At 36.6% G+C, this 26,778-nt stretch overlaps 1 protein-coding gene across 1 annotated transcript in view; it reads left to right on the top strand.

The window, feature by feature from the left end:
* CSMD1 (CUB and Sushi multiple domains 1) overlaps nt 1–26,778 on the top strand; it is a 1,770,408-nt gene that overhangs the window by 1,089,044 nt on the left and 654,586 nt on the right. The window contains exon 8 of the mRNA XM_075557189.1: nt 10,106–10,193. Within this exon, the coding sequence (XP_075413304.1) occupies nt 10,106–10,193 (88 nt within the window). The remainder of the gene's footprint in view (nt 1–10,105; nt 10,194–26,778) is intronic.

Raw genomic sequence — 26,778 nt, 5'->3', positions numbered from 1 at the left:
CATAGAATGAATTTCCACTTATATTGTAAGATACAATGGACCTGCTACTTGGGTATTGAGACTGTAAATATTTATGGAAGCAGACAACCTCCTCTATCTCTTACAGAAAGACTGGTGGGTTTGAACCGACTACCTTGCAGCTAATAGTTCAATGCTTAGCACACTGGACCACCAGGAATCCCTTTGCCTGCACTGTAAGATCTATGGAAAGGATATAAAATAATATTAGAATAATATGAAGTTCGGAATATTAACCACATGGTTTCATAACCATATAGTTTTTATTTGTTGGTGACTTAGGGTTATTAAAATGCTTTTCAGAGAGATTTTTCAAGGCTGTGTGGGAGGGTTTGAAATATCAGATAATAAAATAAATTTTAAAATACCTATTAAAATTACTATAAGCCAAGAGATTGAAAACCGTGGAATTTGAAGCTAATAGATGCTAGACCCACTGCGGTCAAGCTGATTCCTGCTCATCCTTCGCAAATAAGGTTTCTAAGATGAACTTTTCATCAGCGCAGACAGTCTTCTTTCTCAGCTGGGGAGGACATGTGGGTCTGAAGCACGAACCATGTGATTAGCTCTCCAATGCTTCCCGACAGTGGAGCCAGAGCTCTGCAGATAAGAGCACATGAGTAGTATTCAGATGTGAAAGTTCTGATAATAAGCTTTTGATTACTAGAAGTTTTACATAGGGGTATATCAATGCTGGTTCTACAATAAGAGAGAAATAGGTCAGTCAAAAATAACATAACCCTGGCCCCAAATGCGCTAGACCCGTGACTGTCACATAAGGCAAACGTAACGCTTTGCTGTCATACAAGGACTGCAGGTTGTGCAACTCGAGTTGAAGATGAAGTCTTCCATGTTCGACCCATTAATATACACTCCAAAACATCACAAATCAAATCGATGTGTTGACAAATTATTTCCATTTAAATGCCTCTTTTAAACATCTGCTCATCACTGATAATCAGCATTTATTATCCAAGTATTAATAATTCTTGTGTTCTTTATTTTACAAGAACTTACACATTTGGATTAAAATCCATCATAGCTGGAGAGTGTGGAGACACTTAGTAGGAACCAAAAACAGTATCCAAAGTTCTGTTGTAAATATAGACATATCATATTGGGTGCTAGTCATTCAACATACTCCTATAATAAAGAGATGAAAATAACCTCTTACAAGAGCAATGTGTTGCATTGAAGTAGCGGCAGTGTGTGTCAAAAATGTTCATGTTTTGACTGCCGTCGGACAGGTTGGCTTTTGTCACTAACCTAGGGGTGCCTCACAAGTAAGCCTGCAGATCTGATCCCAAACGGTGCCAGCCGTGACAAATCTGTGAAAAATTAGACTGAACCACGGGGCCAACTAACCACCACAGATTATCATCTAAATCAAGTTATTGATTTCTGAGGAAAGGTAATATGGATATATTTTATTCTTGCTGAAATAAAGCCTCTTGAAAATAAAAAAAGTATTAAAAGTAGCTATTGCTTTTCATATCAGTGAGGAAATGCCGAGTCTGATAAATGTTCAAGGGGAAGGTGTCACGGCTGATTTCTTTCAAACTGATTCCCATCACGAGAGACTTCAGTTTACAATTTCCCCAAATACTTCCATGTGGATAATATTGTCTATCACCTAAAGGTCACTGTCAGAGCTAGGATATTGCTGCTAAGGAATTTCAATCCAATCCATTCTTAATTGTTATTAACTTAAAACATATGTCACCTCTCTGAAGAGCTAAAACGATAGCGTTTGTCACCAAATGGATCCAGATGAATCATGGCATCGAGTTTCTATGTCTACCCACAAGGCACATATGCAATAATAATAAATCACAAGAGCAAGTAGTTTAAAACTTAAAATCTTGTTTCAAATAGCTATTTTAGAATTTTTATTCCAAAGAAAATTTTCATTTTGATCAAACCCAATTGTTGACTTACAAAATGAAGTCCTCTATTAAGGTTTGCATTCTAGCTAAGCTACAGCACTGATTCTCTAGAGGAAGCATATGTCTTCAGGAGGAAAACTGGTGAATTTGGTATTTTCACTGCAAGCAAATTGCCACCAAATGGTGTTTGAACAAAAGCCTCCCAGTTCAAGCCATATGGCTTCCCATGCATATGTTTGCTGAGTGTGTCCATGGAAACTTCGCTCTTCACTTATTGGTACTCAGTATTTGATTATTAAAAAGAAGTAAAAAACTAGTTCTAATTTTACTTTACAAGTCTTTTCATATTTGATCATTTCTTTAGTGTGTGATAGTCTAACCACTGTGATTGCACTCCCTGTGGCTGATAGACCACAGGTAAGCAGCACCGCTCCCTGGGGGTTCCGTTACTGTACAAATGTGGATGAGCACAGTGCCTTCTCTTTCTTCCATGGAACTGCTGGTGGTTTTGAACTGCTGAACTTGTACTTTGCAGCCCAACTCAGAGTAGAAAAAGAAGGCTCAGTTTTAGCATCAAGTAGGTTACAATTATGGCTTCAATTTTCTTTCCTAATATTATCAACTCCTGGATTAAGTTCTAAAATATATGTGAGTACCTGAAGTTTCTAAACTAACATTATAATGATATTATAATTTAATTAAAAATAATATTATCATTAGTTCCATGTCATTATCATATAATTATTATTTTAAATTGGCAATTTAGTTCTAATTGTTTTTGATTATTCCATAGTGTACACCACTTTTTCACAAGGTTATATATAGTCTCCATTATCATAAAGATACTTTCTTAAGCTTTTTTCTGGACCTTTGCTTCTTTTTTTACTATAGCAACCAGTCTTGTGTTGCTTGCTATAAATAAGTTCATGTTCAATAGTCATTGTTAATCTTGAGATTTGTCTTTGAAAAGGAGAACAGTTTAATGGGGAAAGCTTCTTATTTCTTGTCCTGTGCATCTAGAAATCCTAAAAGATCAAAAGAGATGTTGTGATCCTACATGTTTTAAAATAAGCTAATTTTTAATATGAATTCATATAGGTTACACATTTTAAATATAAAATTATTCAATGGGGTTTGAAAGCTGTCTATTTTGCATCTGATCATCCGCAAATGTCATATTATATCTTGTTTTATAAGTAAGTAATGATGTGTGATGAGTCTATTGAATATGTTCAGTTTTGATTTTTATCACCAAGATTTTGATGAACATTTAATCCACATGTTAATATCTATGACATGTGTCTTTTGAGATTTGAAAATGTGTAATCCAAGAGAATTAGAATGACTACTATATTAAGCTCAGAACATGTTCTCTTTTCAAAGAGATTCTCTGTGGCACTGTGGAGACTGCTTGAAACATATCAACTCATGAGCCTTTCCCCATTTTAAGCATCAATTCTCAAGGAAATCCTTTGCTCATGATGATTATGAATTAGGCCATGGAGACTTATTTTTTGAGAATACACAGACTATTTTTCACCAGGCTTTTTCCATCACCTCCACCCATTAAAAGTCTATCTTTGTTTCAGAAAACCAGCCATATTTTACATTTAATCTCGCATCACTTTTTGCTATCTTCTTCCATCTGCAATCCACCCAGGCTTGCCTCATTCAGTTTGTGCTCTCACAGCATCCCAAGTAAGTGGGCTTTCTCCAGGAAGGAAGCCACTTTGACATGATCTTTAAAGAGGAGTTTTAATCTGACTTGAATGGAAACCTCCAAATTATCCTATTTGTTAGTATTATTATTCTACGGGTTTTATATAGAAGCAGCAAAATATAAATGAGCCCACTTTAAGACTTGCTGTTTTGTTTAGTCATACTTGGTTTGGATCCTATATAACAGGAAATAAAAATTATACTTAAATGCTGTTATTTCTGTTGAAAATGGCTGTAGCCATTCATCATTGATAACGCTATCTTCATCTAGCACGGCAATACTAATTTGTTTGAGGGATTGTAGGATATCCAGCTGATGATGGGGGGGGGGGGAGTTGATGTAAGCAATACTCCTCATTAAAGTAGGAAATTAGTAAACAAGATATAATTAGAAAATGAATCTTGGAGATGTGCTGTTAGATCATTGTTTACTAATTGCAATTCCTGGCCCTAGAACAGGATACATTATTATAAAACCATATGTGTAAAATAAATAAGTAGAGCCAGCATAATAATGAGGATCAATATCCTCATAATTTACATATCTATGACTCCCTAGTCTATTTTTAAATTATTTTGGGTAAATCTGATTACTTTGTAAAGAAAAAGTAGGAGTTTAACATTTTTTATCAGACCTACAGAAAGAATTATTTAGATAATGATGAAAATATTAAATTGATCATCATTATATCAATATATAATATTGATATATTATCCAATATATCAATAAACTATCCAATATATCAATAAACTATACAAGAAAAATGGTATTACAAATAGATGAGCAAAAGTCACTTGACAAAAATCCAACACCTCATTGGTGATAAAAAAATATTCTCAGAACCCCTTACAGAAGAGTCATGGGGAGAAGAAGAGCCAGTCAGGGTGCAGTGTAGCACTGATGAAACATACAACTTATCTCTAGTTCTTTAATGCTTCCTCCCCACCACTATCATGATCTCAACTCTACCTTACAAATCCAGCTAGACCAGAGGATATATATTGGTACAGATAAGAACTGGAAACACAGGAAATCAAGGACAGATAAACCTCTCAGGACCAATAATGAGAGTAATGATACCAGGAGGGTAAGGGAAAGATGGGGTAGAAAGAGGGAACTGTTCACAAGTATCTACATATAACACCTTCCCTAGGGGACAGACAACAGAAAAGTGGTGGAAGGAGACATCAGACAGTGTACGACATGACAAAATAATAAAAATAATAAAAATTTATAAATTATCAAGTGTGAGGGAAGGGGGTGGAGATGGAGGGGAAAAATGAGGAGCTGATACCAAGGCCTCAAATAGAGAGAAAATGTATGAGAATGATAATGGAACAAATGTACAAATGTGCTTGACAGAATGGATGTATGTATGGATCGTGAGAAGAGTTGTATGAGCCCCCAATAAAATGATTACATTTTTTTTAATTCTCAGAAAACTGGGAATAGAGAATATTGTCAATTTGGGAAACATCAACTAAGAAAATTTTATAGCTGAAATAATATTTTTGATGAGAAATTAAACACTTTCCAAAAAAATAGGAAATAAGACAATATGTCCTTGTTATTTCTATTCAGCATTATCTTAAAATCCCAATAAAATTTATACAATTAGAAAATAAAGTTAAATAAAATACTAAAATTGGGAAGGAAGAATTAAAATAGTCTGTTTTCAGACAATATCATTTTCTAAATTAACTACCTCAAAAAATAAGCAGCAAAACAAAATTAAAAGCCTCTAGGTATAAGCTATTACAACAAATCGTAATCCTTGTTACAATATAAAAGTAATTTTTTTATATTCCGACAATGAATAATTGTATTTTAAGAACATCATTTATATTAGCTCAAAAATATACTGTACAATTAGGTAATAATCAAGTATAATGCATCTGATTATACATAAGAAAACCTAGAAATGCTGAAGATATGAAAAAAGATCTCAACAAGTGGAGAGCTATTCTATGCTCACAGATAAAAGAAAATATGATGAAGTCAATTCTTCGCAACTTGATCTATAAATTTAATCCAATACCCCGATATTAATCATTTTATTTTGTGGGTTCTTTTATTCTTGGTGGGGGTGGGGGACTGGTGGCATAATGCGTAGCAGGTGAAACCACCAATGATGCCCCTGAGAAGAAGAGGCGTTGTACTCTTGTAAAGAGTTATAGTCCCGGAAAGCCACAGGGCAGTTCTACACCTCTGCAATGCCCCAGTGATGAGTAATGTTGTCTATATATTGTTCGTTGATATAACACATTTTTGTAAAGGAATTTTCCAAGAGCAGCCTTTTGTACCCCTAAGGAATGAGGAGGGCATTGTCGTGGCGGAAAAAGTAAAATCCTGGTTGCAAAGTTCTTGACCTGTCCATTAACAATACAATTTCCAATTTTCTCACGACTTCATCATAATATGTCCACATGATCTTCCTGTGCCCTTCAAGAAAATTTATCAATATTTCCCACACAAATATTCTCCCAAACAGTTGTCACAGACCTTCAAAGCTGACTTCTTTTCTCTGTCTAGAATTTAGTTGGTCCAACATATCCCTTTGGGTGTCAATTTTTTTGGATTAAAACTATTTTGAAGGCAACTGTGTTGGACAGGGTTCTCTATAGAGACAAACCAGATTGCTAGTGATTATATATAAATATATTTATAAAGATAGATATATAAAATACAAGAAATGAACCGTTAAATTATATACAGATAGATAATACAAGAAATTAACAGTTAAATTATAAAGCAGTGAGACACTAGCAGTCCTTTAAGGCTTGAGAGCTGCCAGTTGCCAGTTCCCTACTGTAGAGAGAGCTGGGCTATATATATCTAGGCAGCAAACAGCAAGGCAGGTCCTCAACTGTCATCAACTGTGGGTCCCCAGCCCCAGAGACGAACATTCCAATCGTGTGGGCTTAAAGGGACCTCAACTTACAGCGACACAGTCCACAGGCTAGGCATCCCACAGGTAGTGTACCCCTTTAAACTGAGGCACAAACAAGGAAGGGCAAGGCTCACCGAGCCATTTATCCCTTTGCCCTTCAGTTAATCCTACTTGTGTTTATCAGCCAGGCTGGCACAATAAACTATCACAATACCAATAAGATTAAGATAAATTTATGGCTGAGACACTTTATCTGTAGCCATTCACGGAACAATGAGATATGTTTGAATATGCCCTGTTTGGAATAAGTATGAACTGAAATTTTAGAGGCAATACTTTTTAAAAGTTATTCTTATTTTATTTTAATTACATATCAGTGTTGAAATGAAAACTATAAATGTGGTAAAAAGATCAGCGTTTGGTAGGTGTGGTACAGTCAGATTTATGAACAGGTAGAACAGAATACAGGAAGACCAACGAAGAATGGGTGCATTTGAATTATGGTGCTGGTGAAGAATATTGAAAGTCCAATCATCCACCAAAAAAAACAAAATCAAAACAAAAAGCCTGTCTTGGAAGATGTACAGCCAGAATGTGTCTCAGAAACAAGGATGGTGAGATTTTGTCTCAAGTGCACTAGGCCTGTGGTCAGGAAAGAACGCCATGCTTCATAAGCAGAAGGGAAGTGAAAAATAAGAAGACTGGACAAGCTCATTGACACAATGGCTGCAACAAGGGCTCAAACATAAGAAAAAAATTGTGAGGCTGGGCAGTGTTTCCTTCGGTTGTGCATATGGCCCTATGCTTCAGCACTGACTTTGAGGCACCCAGCAACAAAGACTGCAGGATACAAGAAGAGCAATGAAATTGTTCTAGATGATACTATACGCATAGGTGCAGGATACTATATATTTGTCAAAACCCATAAGATGGTGGTACAAAACAAATTGTGAACCTTGATATAAACAGTAGACTTTAATAAATAATTAATATTCATTCATCAAGTGTGCAATTGTACCTCAGAAATCCGTGACATTAATAGTAGCAGAAACTGCAAGAGAAAAGGTAGTGTAGAACTCTAGTTTCTGCAAAAACAAAAACAAAATCTGTAAATCTAACTCTACTCTAAAAATTAAGTTTATCGAATTCCTCAGAAGTCAATTTTTAAAAGATAAAATTTCATATAAAATACAGACCAACCAATTTCTAATGTTGGGATGCTGTCTAAGGTTAAAGACATGTAATATATTCTAGCTAAAGTTGACTTGAATGATGGCTTTTATCCTTTACCCAGTTTTATTCCAATTCATCAATAGAAACTATAGCTTGCTATAGTTATTGATGATTTTTTCTATGCATAGTTTTAACAAAATGATCCAGGAATTTAATATCTACCTAAATTTATAGTTTTTAAAGCATAAGTAATCATTTAAATCCTGGGAAAATGCTTGGTATCTATGAGGATCCTTTTCAACTGCTAATAATAAAATATCTAGTTCAAATTAGCATGTTGATTTTAGGTACCTTCTAGATGTTTCCAACATATACTGACTATGTATGTATACAAATGAAATACTTAGCAGTCCTGGACCATCCTCATCACCCAACCTGGCCTACACTGTGTGAAATGGCTCAACCACGCAACGGGCTGTTCAGAGATTCTTGGTTTGGTCCCTGTTCTCACTGAACGGTTTTCATTGCCTAGGTGCTTGCTGCGGTTGCTAGGTATTGCCATTTAATTCGTCTAGAAACATTTCCTGTCTCTGTGCCATCCTCATAACTGTTTCTATGCAGTGCTCATGTCTGTCCATTTCTCTCAGTCTTCCTCTTTTTCATGGCTTCTCTCTCACCCAGCTTGTTGGCCCTGCTCTCTCTGCTAGTTCATCTATGGTGTTTCTGCCGCTCTCTGTCTACGGCTATAAGACTGGGAAATTCCACATTCTTCATCCAGACACAGTTACAGATGGCAAACAGGCATATTAGAAGACAGGGGAACCTTCCAGAAGCATCCTTACAGATTTCCCTTCATGTCTCCTGTATCAATGTACCAAAGCCTCATTATTGAACCAATTGCTGGGAAGAAAGAAAGGGTTTCCATGGTTAGTAGAGACATATTAGAGCGAGTGGGATGGATGTGAGTGGGTAAACTACTCTAGGTGGCTGTTGATTCAATTCCAACCCATCGTGATCTAGTGTGATGGAATGTGCCTGCTCCTCCAGGTGTCCTACTCTGCAGTGCTTACAGAACAAGGGCTGTATCTGTGTTGTCTCAGCAACTGTCTTTGAGTGGCTGGTTACACCGTCAGCAGTTCAAACCTACCAGTCATTCCAAATAAAGACGAGGCATTACAGTTCTGTAAAGAGCTAGTCTCACACTGTCCGATGACAGTGTAAGACATGACAAAATAATAATAATTTATAAATTATCCAGGGTTCAGGAGGGAGGTGGGGCAGGGAGGGATGGTGAAAATCAGCTGATACCAAGGAATCAAGTAGAAAGAAAATGTTTTGAGAATATTGATGGCAACAATTGGACAAACGTGCTTGACACATGGATGGATGGTTGGATTGTGATCAGAGTTGTATGAGCCCCCAATAAAATGATTTTTATAAAGAAAATAAAAGAGTCTCAGAAACCCTAAGGAGCAGTTCTACTGTTTAATAGGATGGTTACAAGTCTGAATGGATTCAGGGCGATGGGTTTATATGTTCGTGTGATGTAACCTTTACAGGGTAGGTCACCAGATAGTGGTGTTTGTTTTTTTTCCGGCTGGCAGCTGTGTAGTTCCAACTGCCACGTTTCAGGGAGCAGCCGAGCTGGTCACCATTGTGCACCAGCACTGCGGAGCCACCATATACAGTAAGCGCGCAACTCCAGACAGCATTCTGTCTGTGTAATCTCTCAGGTTGTGTGAAGACACGTTTGGAATACAAGGGTAAAGAGATCATCATATTTACATAAAGAGAGCATTAAATTTTAGTTCAATTATATATGTTTAATGTTCTGATAGGCATTTTAATTTATAACCCCTCTTGGATATATCTTAGTAATGATCCCCATTGCTGTCCATGGGGAATGAGTGAAAACATTCTTTTTTCTAATTGTAGGCCTTGTAAGCATGTTTCTAAGCATGCTTAATTGTAATCCGGCATAAAGGATGTCGCACTGAATGAATGAGCTTATTACTACGTTTGGACCTCTTTAGCACAAGAGGAAGACCCCTGGAGATGATATTGGGGAGGCTTTGGACTGCTAAAGGAAGGCAGTTCAAGGCCACCAGCTGCTCCTTGGGAGCTTCTTGAAGCATCACAGGCTCAGAAATGCGATACAGGGTCCATAGTGGTCATAATCTCCGAAGGAGCAGTTGGTGGGTTAGCACAAGAGGGAGTTCAAACAAACAATGCTGCCAATTTTTCACAGGTGAGGCATGTCTGAGTTTAAGGTCTATGAATAAAGATTTATTTTAATGTAGATGAACAATATTCTTAAAGAAATCACCTGTTTAGGCATGATCCTTTAAGGACTGAATATGTCTAATCTGACTGTATCTCCTCAAAGCGCTATGACAATATACTATTGCTCTGTTACAGTGAGCCAAGGAGGTGTTGCTTTGGTCTCTGACATGTGTCCAGATCCTGGAATCCCAGAAAATGGTCGAAGAACTGGCTCTGACTTCAGGTAGGAGACAATGGCATGATTTTCAAGGCTCTTTATGCTCCAACACAAATAGACTTTTAGTTTATCAATTTTGTTTATTTAGAACATGCAGTGGGTTAATTACTATTAAAATTATCATACATCAACATTTATAGAGAATTTAATCATATCAAATTTTAATGAAAAATATAACACATTTTACAGTGATACTTCTTACTTTATGGACCATAATTAAAATTTATAATACTGTATACAGACAGTCCAAGTGTGACAGACATCTGAAGTCCAACAACTTCCACTTGAAAACAAGGCTTCAAACTGATTCTAACCAGTCCCATCATGGCTGAAAACTAACACAGAAACAGACTTTTTTTTTTTTGACAACTTGGGTGGTATTTCATGGTAACTGGAACAATAAAAAGGAAAAGTCAAAGCTCAAAGCCCTGAAAAATGGGAGAGCCTAAAGAGACAAAATGAGTTCGTTCAGGAACCTGATGCTTGAGATCAGCTTACTGGCAGCATGATAAAGAGCCAGACAATCAGTTTCACAGTGTGTCACCATCCTTGAGCAGGGCACTGCCATCCTTGGAGAGGGCAGTGCTATTTGACTCAGAAAGTACACTCTACTTTTGTAAAATGACAGTCACTGTGAAACAATGGAAGCTTAACCCATGCTGCAAGCAATTCTTCATCACACCGAACTAACTATATGTAAAGGTTTTGCATCCTTGCACCAAGTCCCAAACCAGCCAAACTCCTTCCATCAAATTGTTTCCAATTCATAGTGACCTTATAGAACAGAGTGGAATTGCCCTTTTGGGTACCCAAGTTTGCACATTTTTACATATGCATCTGTTCTGACTGACCTACAAATCAGTTGGGAATGAATTACTTTCATAGCCTCTGTAATCAACATTCATCTTCACAGTTTTGTTTCATGTCTTGACTCCATTTTTTCATTGGCTTTAATTTAATCTTTAAAGGAAATGAGGCAAATGTTTAATCATAGAATCATAATAGTTTCCTTATGTCAACTTTTACCATGAGAAATGCCAATTGAAATCAGAGCGATTTCATTTAGAGAAGGTTGGCAAAGAATACAGACCCCTGGTGGTGCAGTGGTTAAATACTCAGCTGTGTAGTAAAGGTCTGCATGGTGCGAAGAAAATCAGCCACTTAGTGGGAGAAATGATTTAGCAATTTGTTTCTGAGAAGACTACAGTTTAACCTCTTACAAGGCAGTTCTATCATATGAGGTCATTATCAGCCAAATACAAAACACAACACAATGATGATTATAATAGTGCTTTCACTTTGAAATTTTGCACTCTTCCAATTAATTCTGAATTTATCATTAGCCACTTAACCGGAAGGACACTAGTGTTAGAAGTTAGCTGCACAATCAAAGACTAAAGTGGATGATGAAAGTGATTTCCTCACCAGTTTTGGAGGAAATAAAAGAGGCATGTGTAAAGAATTTCGGCTACTGAAATGAGGTGATAAATGCAAGTAAATTTGATGTTAAAAAAGAGGCAAGAAAAATTCTATCCAATGAAATGAGAGAAGAAATTGCGTGTTCTAAAACTAGAGATGATAAAGTTTGTGACAACAAAGAAACTATAATGCAATGTATAAATGGTCTTTTGCACATTTTTTGCATGTAAAAGAAAAAGTGGTTTTTGGTTATTTTTTCAAATGTCCCAATAAAGATGTTTCTGATTTGGAATAGATTATTGGAATTAAAATTGATTAAATATCAATTTAAGTAATACATTTAAAAGCCCATGATTTGGTTCATTTGCCCTAGAAGCAGAACTTAAAAGCCCATGTTTTGGTTCAAGTGTTCTAGAAGCAGAACCAGAGCCTAGAAGCAGAGCTAGAGATGGGGATTCCTATTCAAGTGATTTTTGTGGGAGGAGTAGAGGGAGCGAGATAAGGCTGGAGTAACATGAGAAACTGGAAACTAGTTTTTGCAGCGGGCTAGCTTTAGTCTGATCTCTGGGTGACTCCTGAAAAATAAATTGTACCAATGGATTGGTCAACCTTTGACTTCCTTCAGGTGTCCCAGGGCAGGTCTGTAAAGCAACAGGTGGTTGTGAGAAGACATTATCGCCCACGTGGATAAGGCATGGTGGGTGGACCAGCTGGTTACCGGGTCTAGGGAATACCTGTGGTATTCACTACAGATAGCTTTGGATCAGGAAGAGCAACTGAAAAAGAAGAATGATGCTTTCAAATATATTAAATAGCAGTCATCTGGAAGCAGCATAGAATCTTATCTATTCTGAACAAAGCAAATGAATGATACTACAAATCCATGTTAAACCAAGAGATCCCTGTCCTGTGCATGTTTTTGTCATCTCACAGATTAACTCTTCTCTGTCCTCACATTGAGAAAAAGGGGAACCATGTCAAAAATAAATAATAAAACTAAAAACTCAGACACACCTATATTAGGGTTTACAGCAACAAACTATAAGTTTGTGTGACACATTTTTCCCACACCTGACTTCAGCTTCTCCGGAGTAGGGGTGGAGTCTCATTCATCTTTGTCTCCTCAGTAATTGAAGCAATGCCTGGTACAAAGAAGCATAAGGTACACAAGAAGGTACCCCCCAAACATAGAAATAAAGCTCCACTGGGCATTGCTTTTGTAGTACTTCTTCCCATGAGGCGATCATTGACCAACTCGCTCTGAGTTCAGGCACCAAGTGGCATTACCTGGGAAGGTTCGCTCTTGTCACCGTGAATTTTTTGTACAAGCAGTTTCAATCGAACCACATTTTTTGGTGACTGCCCATTTGAAAAAAAGCAATATGTGGCTGTGAAATTTTGATTTGAACTTGGGAAAAATTCCACAGAAAGTGTTGTGATATTGAACACAGCTCACTAGGACAGTGGGAAAAGTGTAATATTAAACACAACTCACAAGGGCAATGCTGTGGGAAAAACTCTAGTGTACAAGTGGTTTTTGCATTTTAAAAATGGGGAAGTGTCAATTAATGACAAATCCTGTTCCGGACATCCATCAACTTCCAAAATGAAAGAAAATGTCAACTTGTGTATATTTAGAGTTCGTTCCACCAGGTCAGACTTTTAATCAAGCTCTCTATTAAGAGGTTCTTAAAAGATTTTGTAACAGTAGTCAACATGATAATGGGACAAGAGGAAAGTAAATGGAAAGAGAGGAAAGAACTAGGAAGTGAAGGACATTTATTTATAGAGGTCTAAATACAGGCATGTACATATGTAAATATATTTATATATAATGATAGGGAAATTTATCTATGTACATATATTTCTATGTTAAGTATTAAGGTAGCAGAAGGACATGGGGCCTCTACTCAAGTCCTCCCTCAATGTAAGAACACTTTGTTCTAATAACCTGCCATGCTGTGATGCTCACTTTTCCTGAAAGGATCACTGAAGACAAAATGGGTGCATAAGCAAAAGTGTTGAAGAAAGCTGATGGTGACTGGCTCTTAAGGACTTGAAGATAAGCAAGCAGCCATTTGGCTGAGAAGTAATAAAGTCCATATGGAAGAAGCAAACCAGCCTGTGTGATCATGAGATGTCGATTGGATAATGTATCAGGCTCCAAAGACCCAGAAGAAAAAATCATATCGATGTGAATAAGTAGAAGGGCAGAGTGGAGACCTAAAGACCATCTGTCGACAATAGGACATCCCTTACAGAAGGGTCACCAGGAAGAGACTAGCCCATCAGGGTGCAGTATAGCACTGACAAAACATGCAAGTTTCCTCTTGTTCTTTAATGCTTCCTCCCTTCCACTATCATGATCCCATTTCCCGCTTACAAATCCAGCTAGACCAGACAGAGCATGTACACCTGTACACATAAGAGCTTGCAATGCAGAGAATCCAGGACAGATAAACCCCTCAGGACCAAATAGTAGTGATACCATGAGTGTAAGCAGAAACAGGTGGGTGGGGGTAGGGGTGGGGGCAGGCAAACAACAGAAAAATGGGTGAAAGGAGACAGCAGTAGGTGTTAAGACATGAAAAATAATCATTTATATATTAACAAAAGCTCATGAGTGAGCTTGGGTGGGGGAGGGGGGTAATGAGCAAATACTGAGGGCTCAAGTAGAAAAAAATGTTTTGAAAATGTTGAGGGCAACATATGTACAAATGTGCTTGACACATGGATGTATGTATGGATTGTGACAATAGTTGTAAGAACCCCCAATAAAATGATTTCTTTAAAGGCCTGATTTGGGGCAGTGCGGGGACTGCTTTTGTTACCACAACAATTACCCTACTCACATAGCCATAACAGTGTGCCAGTTTTGGGCAAAAAAAAAAAAAAATGAGCATGCCTCTTTTGCCCATACACATTACTCACCTGACCTCACTCCATGCAGCTTCTTTTTGTTTACATGAATGAAGAGGGTCATGGAAGGACAGAGATTTGATATCACAAAAGTGGTGAAGAAAAAAATGAGGGAAGTGCTGTCAGCCATCAAAACAGATAAGTTAGAAGAATATTTATAAGAATGGAATTTCAGATTTGACAACTGTGTTAATTATTGAGAGTGCTTTGAATTTTTAATATTTTGTAAAAAAATAAATACTTAGCTTGGAAAAATACTCTGTTTTTGTTTTGTTTGTTCTTTTGCAGGGGGCTACCCTCATGAATATGTCTAATGTACTCTATGTATTAGGCAGATTTCCCCTACAGCACTTTACCAGTCCTGAAATCTCCCCAGAAATCTAGAAACGTTCTTAGTATTTTGTGGATGCATAATTCACCTTCAGCTACAGTTATTAAATTATTTCTGATAATACTAACATGTTCAAATTACAGTTCCTGAAGTTGACAGAAAATTATTCCATCTCCAAAAGGTATAAGAGAAGTTAGTAATATTCAGGCTAAGACCCATTTTTCACAAGAAAAATAATTAATCTTTGCATCAGGTCTTAGATCGAGCTCCTGAGCTCACGCTCTCATGTTGTCATGCCATGTTTATTTCGGGAAGAGGGGAGACATCAGGACAAGCATTCGCTCTAACAGCCGTGGGGGTCTTGCTGTGGGGGAACAGGCTGCGCATGAGAATGGCCAGTTCCAGGAAGAAATGTAGAACCTGACCTCAGGGAAGACTTAATTTTTCTCAGTTTATATGGAATATCTATACTATTTATATGTCTCAATTGCTATTAAATGATATAAAAGCCAGGGAAAGTTATGTAAAATATTATTTTTTCTATTACACCAAATGTTTTAAATTGGTATCATCAAGTCACTTCCAGCTTTTAGTTTTTCAATGTACAACAGAACCAAATACTGCTTCCTTAAGTGCCATCCTTACTGTCGGTCCTGTGTTGGAGTCGACGGGGCTGTCCATCGTGTTGAAGGCGGTTCGCTTTCCCACTGACAGTCTAGGAAACCAAGCCGAATGTCCTCATCCAGGGATGGGTCCCTCATGAAAGCACGCACAAAGCATGTGAGACAAAGACTAGAGTCTCAGATCTAAGGAAACTCTTTGTTGTACTTTTTCCAAGAAATATGTATTTGGTTGTCCATTCTTCTAGAAATCCGTGCTTTCAGTAATCTTTGTCAACATCATAATTCAAGGATCATAATTCTTAGATCTTCTTTATTTGATGTCCAGCTCTCATAAGTGTGTGAAGTGACTGAAGACCACAACTAGCGAGTGAACATTAGTAATTCTCAACACAGGGTCTCTTATTTTTAATACTTTAAAGACTTTTTTTTTTTTTGCAGCAGATTTGTCCACAGTAAAATGTTGTTTGAATTCTTGCCCTCTGGCACTGATTGTGGATCCAAGTAAAATAAAATCCTTGACATCTTCTATATTTTCTTCATCTATCATGATGTTGCATATTGATCCTCTTGTTACAGTTGGTTTTCTCTATGTACTAAATGTGTACTAAAGCTTGTAGTCGCTGACTTCATCAGTAAGTGCTTCTAGTCCTTTCAGCAAGCATGGCTGTGTCATGTCCATATCATAACAACCTTCCTCTGGTCCTGATACCATACTCTCCATAAATTCTCAGATTCTTTGCTCAGCATAGAGATTACATGAACACACTCCTAGGAAATTATGGATACAGTTACTTTTTCTATAGATCTATCTTTCCTGGGTTTCATCTACAGAAAAATATGCAAAACCAACACAAACAAACAAAAAATAACCACCAACAAGGACAAAATAAAACAGAAAAAAAGCCTCAATCACCAGCTTTTGAAATGTTATGTTCACTTCTCTTATTGCACCATTTCATTTTTGGCTTTAGCTACTCATCTTTTTCACATCCAGTTTAGCATTTATTTTTTTCTTTCTAATTACCTTTTGGTTTTTTCATGCTTAAGGCACTTGATATCATTCATAGCTACCCAGTGTTTAGTCTGTGATGTTTAATAGGCTGAATCTACTATTGGCTTGGTCTCTAAGCTCAGCTGGGAGATGCTCACGGCTTCACATTGGCCTTTGCAGCTATGTTTTCCTTTTCTTTAGCCTTTACTTGAGGAATTCATGGTTTGTTCTTCAGTGGTCCCCTGGCCTTATTCTGGCTGCGAATCTTAAGACTTTATCATGTCTATCCACAGCGATAGTTAATTTGATTCCTGTGTACTGAATCCTGTAAGAGTCATGTATAGAATTCCCATCATTGTTTCTGAAAGGTATTTTTAATGAATAAGTGGTAGATCTTGAAAAACTTTATTCTGTCCTATTTGGTATCATTTAATCAGCAAGGCCAGTTACTCTAATTGCTGACCATTCTTTGTTCCCACATTTTACATTCTGTTACTAGGAATTATCAATTTGCCTTTCATGCTTGATTAATGTCAGACTATGAAAGTTGGCTAAAACCATCAATTTCCTTGAGTTTGGTATTATTGGTTGGTGCATAAATTTGAATAATACCTTTATTACCTGGTTTTCTTGGAAGGTATATTTTCCTATCACTGGCAGCATCGTTCTGCAGCACAGATCTTGAAATATTCCTTGTTATGATGAATGTGATTTCTCCAATTATTCTTCAACTGATCACTCCCGGAATAGAAGACCATATTGATTATCAGATTCAAAATGGCCAACACCAGACCATTGTAGGTCACTAGTTCTTTGGATAAAAATACTTATATGTCTCATTTCACTTTTGACATCTTCCAGTTTTCAATGTTCTAAAACCCATATTTTTGTACACTCCACATTCCAATTACTTGTAACTATTTCTTTTCACTTTGTGTTGTGTCACATCAGTAAGCAAAAGTCCTGTGTTTCTCCACTCTTATCATTGAAACTGAGGAAGCAGCCCTACTGCAGTTGTGTCGTGAATGCCTTTCAGTGCAATGGGCTCATCGCCCGGCACTATGAAACGGTGTTCTGCTGCCTGTAGTAAGGTTTTCACTGTTTAATTTTTCTTTGAAGAAGATAACTCAGTCCTTAATCCTACTCTATTTCAGTTTAGAAGTCCTCCTAAAACCTTTTCACCCTGATGACCCTGCTGGAATTTGAAATACTTCTGCACAAGACTGCACCATGCAAGCCCCACAGGACTACAAAACGACAGACAGGCGGGCTTAATCCACAAATAAATGCATTCGTAAGAGGATAAGTCAAAAATAATTGTTATGAAAACATTAAAACCTTTATTTAACAACCATCTAAAACTGGGAAGCTATTGTTTCTCAATATATTCTCTACTTTATACCTTCAAGAGGCTCAACCTGTGTTTCTTTGGAACACCCGATAGTGGGAAAAAGTAACATCTAGGCTGTGGGTCAAAGAGGTAAAGTTTCCGAGGAAATTCTTGTAAGTGAACATTTGCTGCCCTCCCTAATGAGCAAGTGAAGTTTCATGATGGAAAAAACATTACTCAGAGCAATTCTCCATGCCTTTTCCTCACCACTGTACTTTTCTGTTTCCTTAAAAAACTTCTTCATAAAGAGTGTCAACGTCCATTCTGAGTGATTTAAAATTTTTTATTAAGATTACCCTTTTGGAATACACCCCCCTAACAAAATTACCATAATAGTCTCTGAACTGACCTTCCCCTCCCTGCTCTGATTTTAATTTTGTCAGAAAATACCCTGAGAAGCCATACATCGTTGGTACTTTTTTTTTAAATACTTTTTTTGCTAAAAATTCATTGGCCAAAGTTCCATTTAAAATATATATATTTGTGTATGATTGCTTTTGGACCTCATGATTTCAAGGAATTTGTCAATTTAATCTCATATATTAACCATTTGACAAATATTAGTCCATTAAATTTTGAGTTCTTTAAACGCTGACAAATTTCATTACATAGAGTTTATTTTAAAAATCACATTGTCTTTAAGTATTGGGATATATTGAAAAATTGTCAAGTTTTTGGTGGAAGAAATAATTTTATTTTAATTCTAATTTTTATTTGACAGCTTTAATTTTATTAAATTATGTGGTTTATCTTAAGGTGAAATGTTCATTTCTGCATTTTGTAGAAATGTCTGACAAATATCTGATTCTTGAGAAGAATACTTTGTCAGTCCTTCTTTCAAGTAAAATGATGGTTGATGAGTGGAGGGGCAAAGCAAGAAATTCAATTTGCAAACAATAATTGTACATGTACTTTCCACAGGATTACTCTCAGATTTCAATATGTATCAGAGATGTTTCTATTTTCAAGGATCAAGATAGCTAAAATTGATTTTTTTAGTAATAACTCATTGTTACTTTAATTGGTTTTTTTTTTTTTTCATTCAAACCATTTTATTGGGACCTAACCCAGACATCATACCATTCCACAGTTCAGTCATATCAAGTAGTATTGTACAATCACTACCACAATCAGTTTAAGAGATTTTCTATCTTTTTGAACTCCTTGACATCAGGCGCTGATTACCCTCCATATCCCCTGCTGACCCCCAGGACCCCTTATTCTAGTTATTCTCTCTACAGAGTCATACATCCTGGGTTTCATGTACCAAGAAACATACAAAAATGCATAACAGAGAGCCCAGCACCCTACCAATAATGACAAAGTGCAACAGTAGTAAGCCTCAATATGAAAGAAGAATAAACAAGAAAACACACAGAATATATTGAGACAATTAAAGCACAAAGTATGTAAATTGACTTTTTAGAAATTTATTGTTTCACTAATGCCTCCTTTCAGTGGCACTGCCTTTTTGATTTTGCTCCTCCCTATTGTTCATTGCCAGTCGACGTAAACTGTGTATGCTCAATTAATTTCATACCGTTGTATTTACATCATTCATGGCAATGATGACCCAGTGTAAAAGACACATCTCTTGTGCTGTCTATTAGACTTCGGGTTGCAACCCTCCAGGTTGGCAGTTCTACCCAATAGTATTATGAAACTATATTTATCCTTAAAGATTTACAGTCTCACAAACCCCATATGAGGTCAGTATGAGTTGGCATAAAATCACTCAATAGCCATGGATCTGGTTTTGGAACCCTGGTGGCATTGTGAAAGCATTGGACTACTAGCCTCACCTCCAGTTTGAGAGTTCAAACTCATGAACTACTCTGAAAGAGAGAAAGGAGGCCATCAGTTCCCATAAAGATTTAAAGCCTTAGAAGAGTCACTAGGAGCTGGAATCAATTGGACCTCTCTCTCTCTCTTTCTTTCTCTCTCTCTCTCTCCCCTGTGTCCCTCTTCCTCTCTCCTGTCCCTCCCTTTCTCCTTTCTTCCTGCCTCCCTGGCTCCATGCCTCCCTCCCCTCCATACTTGGCAAGGTTTCCTCTTTCAGACTGTCGGAAAGGCCACCAACTGTGGACAATACCTTAGAAAGAAATTCATTAGTTATATAAGTTGATACTATTTAGCATAAAGTTTTGGTGGATATTTTTAAACAGAAAAAAAAGAAACATGCTATTCAGACAGTTGCCACATTGAGGTTAATTCCATCAATACTAGTAGTGAAGAATTGATGTGTAGAATCTATGGGCATTAGATATTCAAGACTTTTGCTTGTTTTCTGACTGCCTCCATTTGCTATGATTCACCTGATGGTAGAACTCAAGTGTGTGCTTATTAAATCTGTAGGCCACAGTCATAACATATACCTTGTCATCATTAAATGAAATGGCAGGTGAATGGGCCTAGCATATAATTAGTTCACTAGCAATCATGATATATTAAAGGGAATATTCTTCATTGTTTTAAGACTTTTAGAGAATGTTGGTAATGAATGCCAATTTAGTTCTTTCTAAACTCATAATCAAAATTAATGACTAACATAGAATTCAAACTAATCGCCAACATTGTCAAGATGCGAAGATGGAATTCATTGGTTGTTAGCACTATAATTACATGTAATTTGACACTGTTTTTGTTTGAAAGTGATTCATTTTATTCAGCTAGTAAAATATCCCTTATCTGATTTTATTTACATCCATGTCATTCCATTGTAAACATCTTTTCCGTAACAAAACTAAATATTAATTCTAACTTTATCTATAAATAATTCTAACTAAAGGAAACCAAAAACACAAAGCTTTTTGTTTGTGTTCTGGTCAATGCTAGGGTAGCTTGTTTCATTATGTAACGCTGTCCAAATATTATGTTAATTAGAAACGAATATCTTTCAGTAAAATTGATGAGCAAGCTCAGATATCATTATGTTAAATAGGGGATGGAGTAGAATTAAAGAGTTTTAGAATGGGGTCTTAGATTCTCACTGCTGCTGTAACAGAACAACCACAAAAGTGTGTTTTTAGTGACTGACTAGACACACACTCTCATAATCCAAATCTAGGCTGCTAGCTCAAGGAATAGACGCTCGCTTTTCTCTGGGAGAAATCTTCGTCTCAGCTTTTTTAGGATTTTTCTGGGAATTTCTTGGTTATCTCATAGTATTTACCTTTCCCACTTTTGTGCTTGTTTATTTCTGTGATGAATCTGTTCCTTTATCTCAAAGATCATTGATCTAAAACACACACTATAATTACATCGTTCAATTAACAAGTAAATACAAAATTATCCCCATTGGGCACAATATTATTGTTATTAGATCAGTGTTTTGGGATGGGAATAATTCAGTTCATAACAGATGGGTACTCGAGTCTAGTTCAACCATTTCATATGTACTCTATATCCAGGCAGGGGAAATTATAAATATCACTAGGAGTTTAAGAAGAATAAAAAGAAATCTATCTATTAAGAGACGAAGCTAGAATCTAAAACTTCAAATAACTTGTTTATATCAAGTTTTCAAAAAAGAATCATTATATGGAAGACTACTGGATGAGGTTGTCCATTTTGTAGACTTTAAAAAGCCTTCAGGTGCAGACTCAAGATACAATAGATATTTGTTATTGGGTCCACCATTCCAAATCATGATGTTAGTGTGTAGTTCCAGGTACTGAGATTAAGGGACATGTGTTAGACATGGTTCTATAGAGAAACAAAACCAGGACACTTAGGATTATATTTATATACAGCATGAAGGAATATAACAGTTAATTAGTCCACACAGCAGTACAGAGGGCCCAGTTCAACTCACTTCTGTGAAACAGCATACTGGGAAATATTTAATATACTGGCAGTCCTTCAACTCAGGAGGGCTGCTTGGTCCAAGGTCAAGGAAGCAGACAGCTGAGTCGTCTGTAGAGCAACACAGGCAGTATGGCCAAAGTCAACAAATAACAGGGCGGGTCAACAAAAGTCAGCCAGGTGACAGGATCAAACAGTCCCAAGCTCAAGCGATATATACACCAGCAGTGTGGTGAAGCAGGTCTCGAAGGATCCATAAGCTCTAGCAACACGATTCATGGGTTGGGTGTCCCACAGTAAGTAAGACTCGCAAGTTGAGGCATAGAATTAGCTAAGGCAGCTGATCCATATATCTCTTTGCCCTTCAATCAAACTGTGACATTATTAATTCCACATGTTCTTACTTGCCAGGTTGGCACAATACACCTACCTACCACAGACATCTTGTTTTAATTGATTAAATAAGCAAGAATATCATGTTACAGTTTTCATAAAGGACAGCATACAATCTCACACTGACAGATGGTATATGTAGTTTATATGGACTGCTGTTTAGTTGTTCTCCTGCTCATGGCAACTCACACATAATGGACTGCCACTGCTGTGATCCATGTTTTCATTGGCTAAATTTGCCCAAGTTGATCACCAGACCATTACTCTATATGTTCTTTATGTAGTTAATATTATTGTTATTGTTAGGTACATCGTTTGTCCCAACTTTTAGCTGCCTTATGCACAACAGAAGTAAACACTGTACATCCTGTGCCATTCTCACACTTGATGTGATGCTTGAACCCATGGCCACAGCCACCGTGTCAATGTATCTCCTTAAGGAACTATCCCTCCTTTGCTGGTCTATCCTGAAAACATGTCCTAAGTATGTAAGGCAAAGTATTCTTTCCATTTCATTTGGATGCTTCCTACATTGTAGACCGTTTCAATATTTCAACTTGAGGCTTGGACTTTTTTCTTGATTTCTTTCAGTTTCCGATGTCCAGAGCATGCTATTCTGTTTTGGTTTTCTAATTCTAGGTCTTTGTACACATCGTTATGCTAGTTTGTCTTCTGGAGCTTCCTTTTAAAATTTTCTGTTTAGCTCTATGACTTCATCATTTCTTCCATTTGCTTTAGCTAATGTATGATTAAGAGAAGTTTCAATGTCTCTCTGAGATTCACTTTTATATTTTCTTTTTCTTCTGACTTTTCAATACTCTTTTACTTTCTTCATGCCTGATGGTGTTGATGTCCTCCAGTTCGTCGGGTCTTCTGTCACTAGCGTCTAATGGATCAAATCTGTTCTTGAAATTCAGGAGGGATAGACTCAAGGTCATGCTGTGGCTCTCATAGACTTTTGATTTTCTTCATATTTAAACTGAGTAGATGAGCAATTTAGGATCTGTTCCACAGTTAGCCTCTGACCTGCTTTTGGCTGCTGATATTGAGCTTCTCCACTAGCTCTCCCCACAGATGCAGTCCATTTGATTTCTGTGGATTCCATTTGCAGTCCATATGTTGTTTAAAAGGGTATTTATTATCAACAAGTCCTTCAGCTTGAAAACTTCTGTCATGTGATCTGCAATTTTATTTTTATCACCAAATATGCCTTTCCACCCACTGCTCCTTCCTCTTTGTTTCCAACTTTTGCTTTCCATTCACTGGTAATTAACAATGCATCCTGACTCTTCAGCCTCACTTTCAGGCTGAAGACATCAGTAGGATTCTTTAATTCCTTCATACTAGCATTGGTGGTTGGTGCATTACCCTGAATATTAGTTGTATTTATTGGATTTCTTTGAAAGCACATAGATATAATCCTGTCCCAAACAACATTGTGTTTCATGATCAGTTTTGCAATGTTCTGTTTGACAGTGAATACAAGGTCATTCCCCTTGATTGTGTTATCCCCAGCATAGTAAATCAGACAATTTTCTGATATAAAATGACAAATCCCAGTCCATTTCAGTTCATGGATGCCTGGGATATCAATCTTGATGACCATTTCCAATTTTTCTAGACTCATACTTTGCCCATTCCAACTTCTGATCATTGGCAGGTTTTTATAGCTGTTTCTCACCACCTTGAGTCTTTACCCATCAGCAAATAAAGATCCATAAAACTCCACTCCCTTTAACTGACTCTTATAGCCATGGTCGACTCCACTTGGAGAAATCAGGTCCTCCACAGTCTTTTGGAATGAGTGTCCTCAGAGCCAAGGGGCCCCTCGTCTGGCACTCTCTCTAACAATGTCTGGCTTCCTCTCATTAGGCCTTCAGTAGCTGAACCATTTTTGAAGTTATGGATAAGGTTTTCCGTGGCAACTTCCTCCCGCCAGGGAGCCGCGTGCTTCTTTGTTGTCCGTTCATAGTTTGGAAGCTCCGCTGAAGCCTGTGCACTTTGGGTGACCCTGCTGTGTTAGAACCATCAATGACATAATTTCCAGCATCACAACAGTACACAAACTACCACACGGTATGACAAACTGACAGATTAATTGTGAATATGCTCTTCATACACATATATTATTCCTAATCCTGAAACCTATAAATGTTTATCATGTTTAATTGATGCCAAAATGAATTTTGAGAGGTCTCAGATTTCTGGAAAATGGGCTTTAATCCCATGGTCCTCTCGCTGTGCTTTATCCCCCCCCCCCTTGTATAATTTCTAGTCTTTATAATCTTCTAATCTCTTCTAACTTCCACTCAAAAATAATTCAGTTTTAAAGAATAAGAATTCAGTTTGATAAAACCTGCTGTACGTATTTTAAATTTTCTTCCTCTGCTCTGAGTGGTCATAGTTACCTTTTGATCTTCTATTGTCTTTATTTAAATTCATGGATAGATTTTTAATCACTGTGCTCCCTTCCTGCTTCCTTTACACTGCACATGGCAAGTGACACTAGTTGAGAGTCCTTCCTGAAGTTGAGTGGAATGAGCTAATATATAATCAGAAAGAATGAATTTTTCTACTAAATAAATTTGAGAAGTACGCACAAATACTCAGTGTTTCCTCTCTAGGACATCATTTTCAAAATAGTTTCTCATAACTATCATCTCTGTAATCCCTGCCCACATAATGGGCAAATATTTGAGTGATAAGGGTCTTTTTATTTACACTTCACCTTGATCCATGATTTCAACTTTTTCTAGTCTCTTTGCTTGTTTGCCAGAGATTTACTTTTTTGTCACCTCATTAGATGGTGAGGTACTGAAAGAAAGGGGACAGGCCTTGTTAATTTTGTCTCTTAAAACTGTGCCCAACATATGGTAGACACCTTTTCCATGGAATTGGATTAAATTGAAGCTAATAAGCCTGTCACTAGGGATATATGATCATCGCCTCATTAGTATCCTACTAAGCCAATTAAGTTAGCAACTGCGGTCAAAGAATAGATGAACTTTTCTTAAACATGACCTTAGAAACTTGGTAATAGGAAGAATGGACATTAGGAATTAAAAGTGCTTTAATTTTCATTATTGATATTTACATATCACCAATTATGCTATTAATTTTTATTCATATACCTTAGCACTTTTTCCTCTAAAGAATCTCACATTTATTTTTCCTTTTATTTTATAAATTCACTTTATGAAAATGTTCAATGAAATAATTTGCCATCAAATAGAAGGTGAAACCGAAGTATGTAAGGGATAACTTATGTAGAGAATGAGAAGCTGAATCACATCCATAACCCATGTCTCTTGATAAACTATTGCTCATTTCTAGTAATTATGTAGTTTTCTTCTTCCCCTTGTAATATGTAAGTAAATTTACTTAACTCTATTAAAATACCTCTTCAGATAGCTTTATTATTTTATTACTGGTCATCTGCAAGATTGTAGAGCCACCTGCCTCTTGTTCCATATGTAAAGAATTGCACTTACAGAGAAGGAGTTGACAGTTCATACGTACCCATACCCATACTTTATTATGTATTTTACCGGATGATTCATATCTTAGCATGATTTAAGCCTTCACATCATTGAACATTCTCTGCAAATGTCATTTCCTTAGCAAAACAAAATGAACATTCATTGCTATCAAATTAATTCCCACTCATAGGATACTGCATCATAATACAGAACTGGCCCAGAGTTTCCAAGGTTGTTAACTGTGACAGGTCCAAACAGTCTCTCCATCAACAATTAGATCACTAGCCCACCTAACCCACTGTGCCACCAGAGCCCCTTCACTTTCTGACCTGGCATCTCAAACAAGCCTTTCAACCACATGTGCCCATTCTCACTCTATGTTTACTATCTTGTCATCACCACCCGAAGAAGTCACATCCATATATAGGTTTAATTATATTTTAATAGAAGCAATATGAGCATTTAATTACTTATTTATTGAGAGTGTAAGCTTTGTAAAGAACAGAACTTTGACTTCTTTTATGTTTGGCTTATACTACATGTTTAGCAATCTGCCTTACACATATATTTATATGTACATATGGAATGCAACTCGATTTACATATTTATGCGCAAAATATTTTATTGGACATGCAGAATTTTGGTTTACAGAAATATATTCCAGACAATAACAATACAAAAGAATTTAAGAAATATTATTAACTTCATGTAGGGCATTAAGTCTTGAAATCCCACTCTTTACTAGTTTTTGTTCATACTTGCTAGTCCTATTAACAAAAAGAAAATATAGGCATTATTATTGCCATTCCAATGGTAAGAGAGTACTAAATGATTCAACCTGTTGTTTCCCATTAATTAAAATATCTGCCTATTAATGAAATAAATCTTTTTAAAAGTTAGCGTTAGGTCCATATTTGAGCTTGAAAAAATGCAACTAAATAGAAGCAATAATTGTTTATATACCCAACATTAGCCTCTTATTGGATATTATATTTCCCTTTCTGATAATGTAGTTAATCTATTTTTACTCATTGTTTCTAAGTACTTTTACTTTTGAATCCAAGTATAACTCCAGTTCTGGATCCAATGTTTGATTTTGTAAATAATTTCTTAACTTTTGATTGTACTAGGATATTAACGAATAGAAAAACAAACCATGAAAAGTATTAAGAATAACATGATACAGTTGGACATTGCATTTAGAATCACTAATAATAAATAGGCTTCATGAATATAGATATT

Source organism: Tenrec ecaudatus, chromosome 8, assembly GCF_050624435.1.
Source record: "Tenrec ecaudatus isolate mTenEca1 chromosome 8, mTenEca1.hap1, whole genome shotgun sequence".
In the NCBI taxonomy this organism is placed as follows: domain Eukaryota; kingdom Metazoa; phylum Chordata; class Mammalia; order Afrosoricida; family Tenrecidae; genus Tenrec; species Tenrec ecaudatus.
The sequence above is the reverse complement of the archived record's forward strand: the minus strand, read 5'-3'. Positions and strand labels throughout refer to the sequence as shown.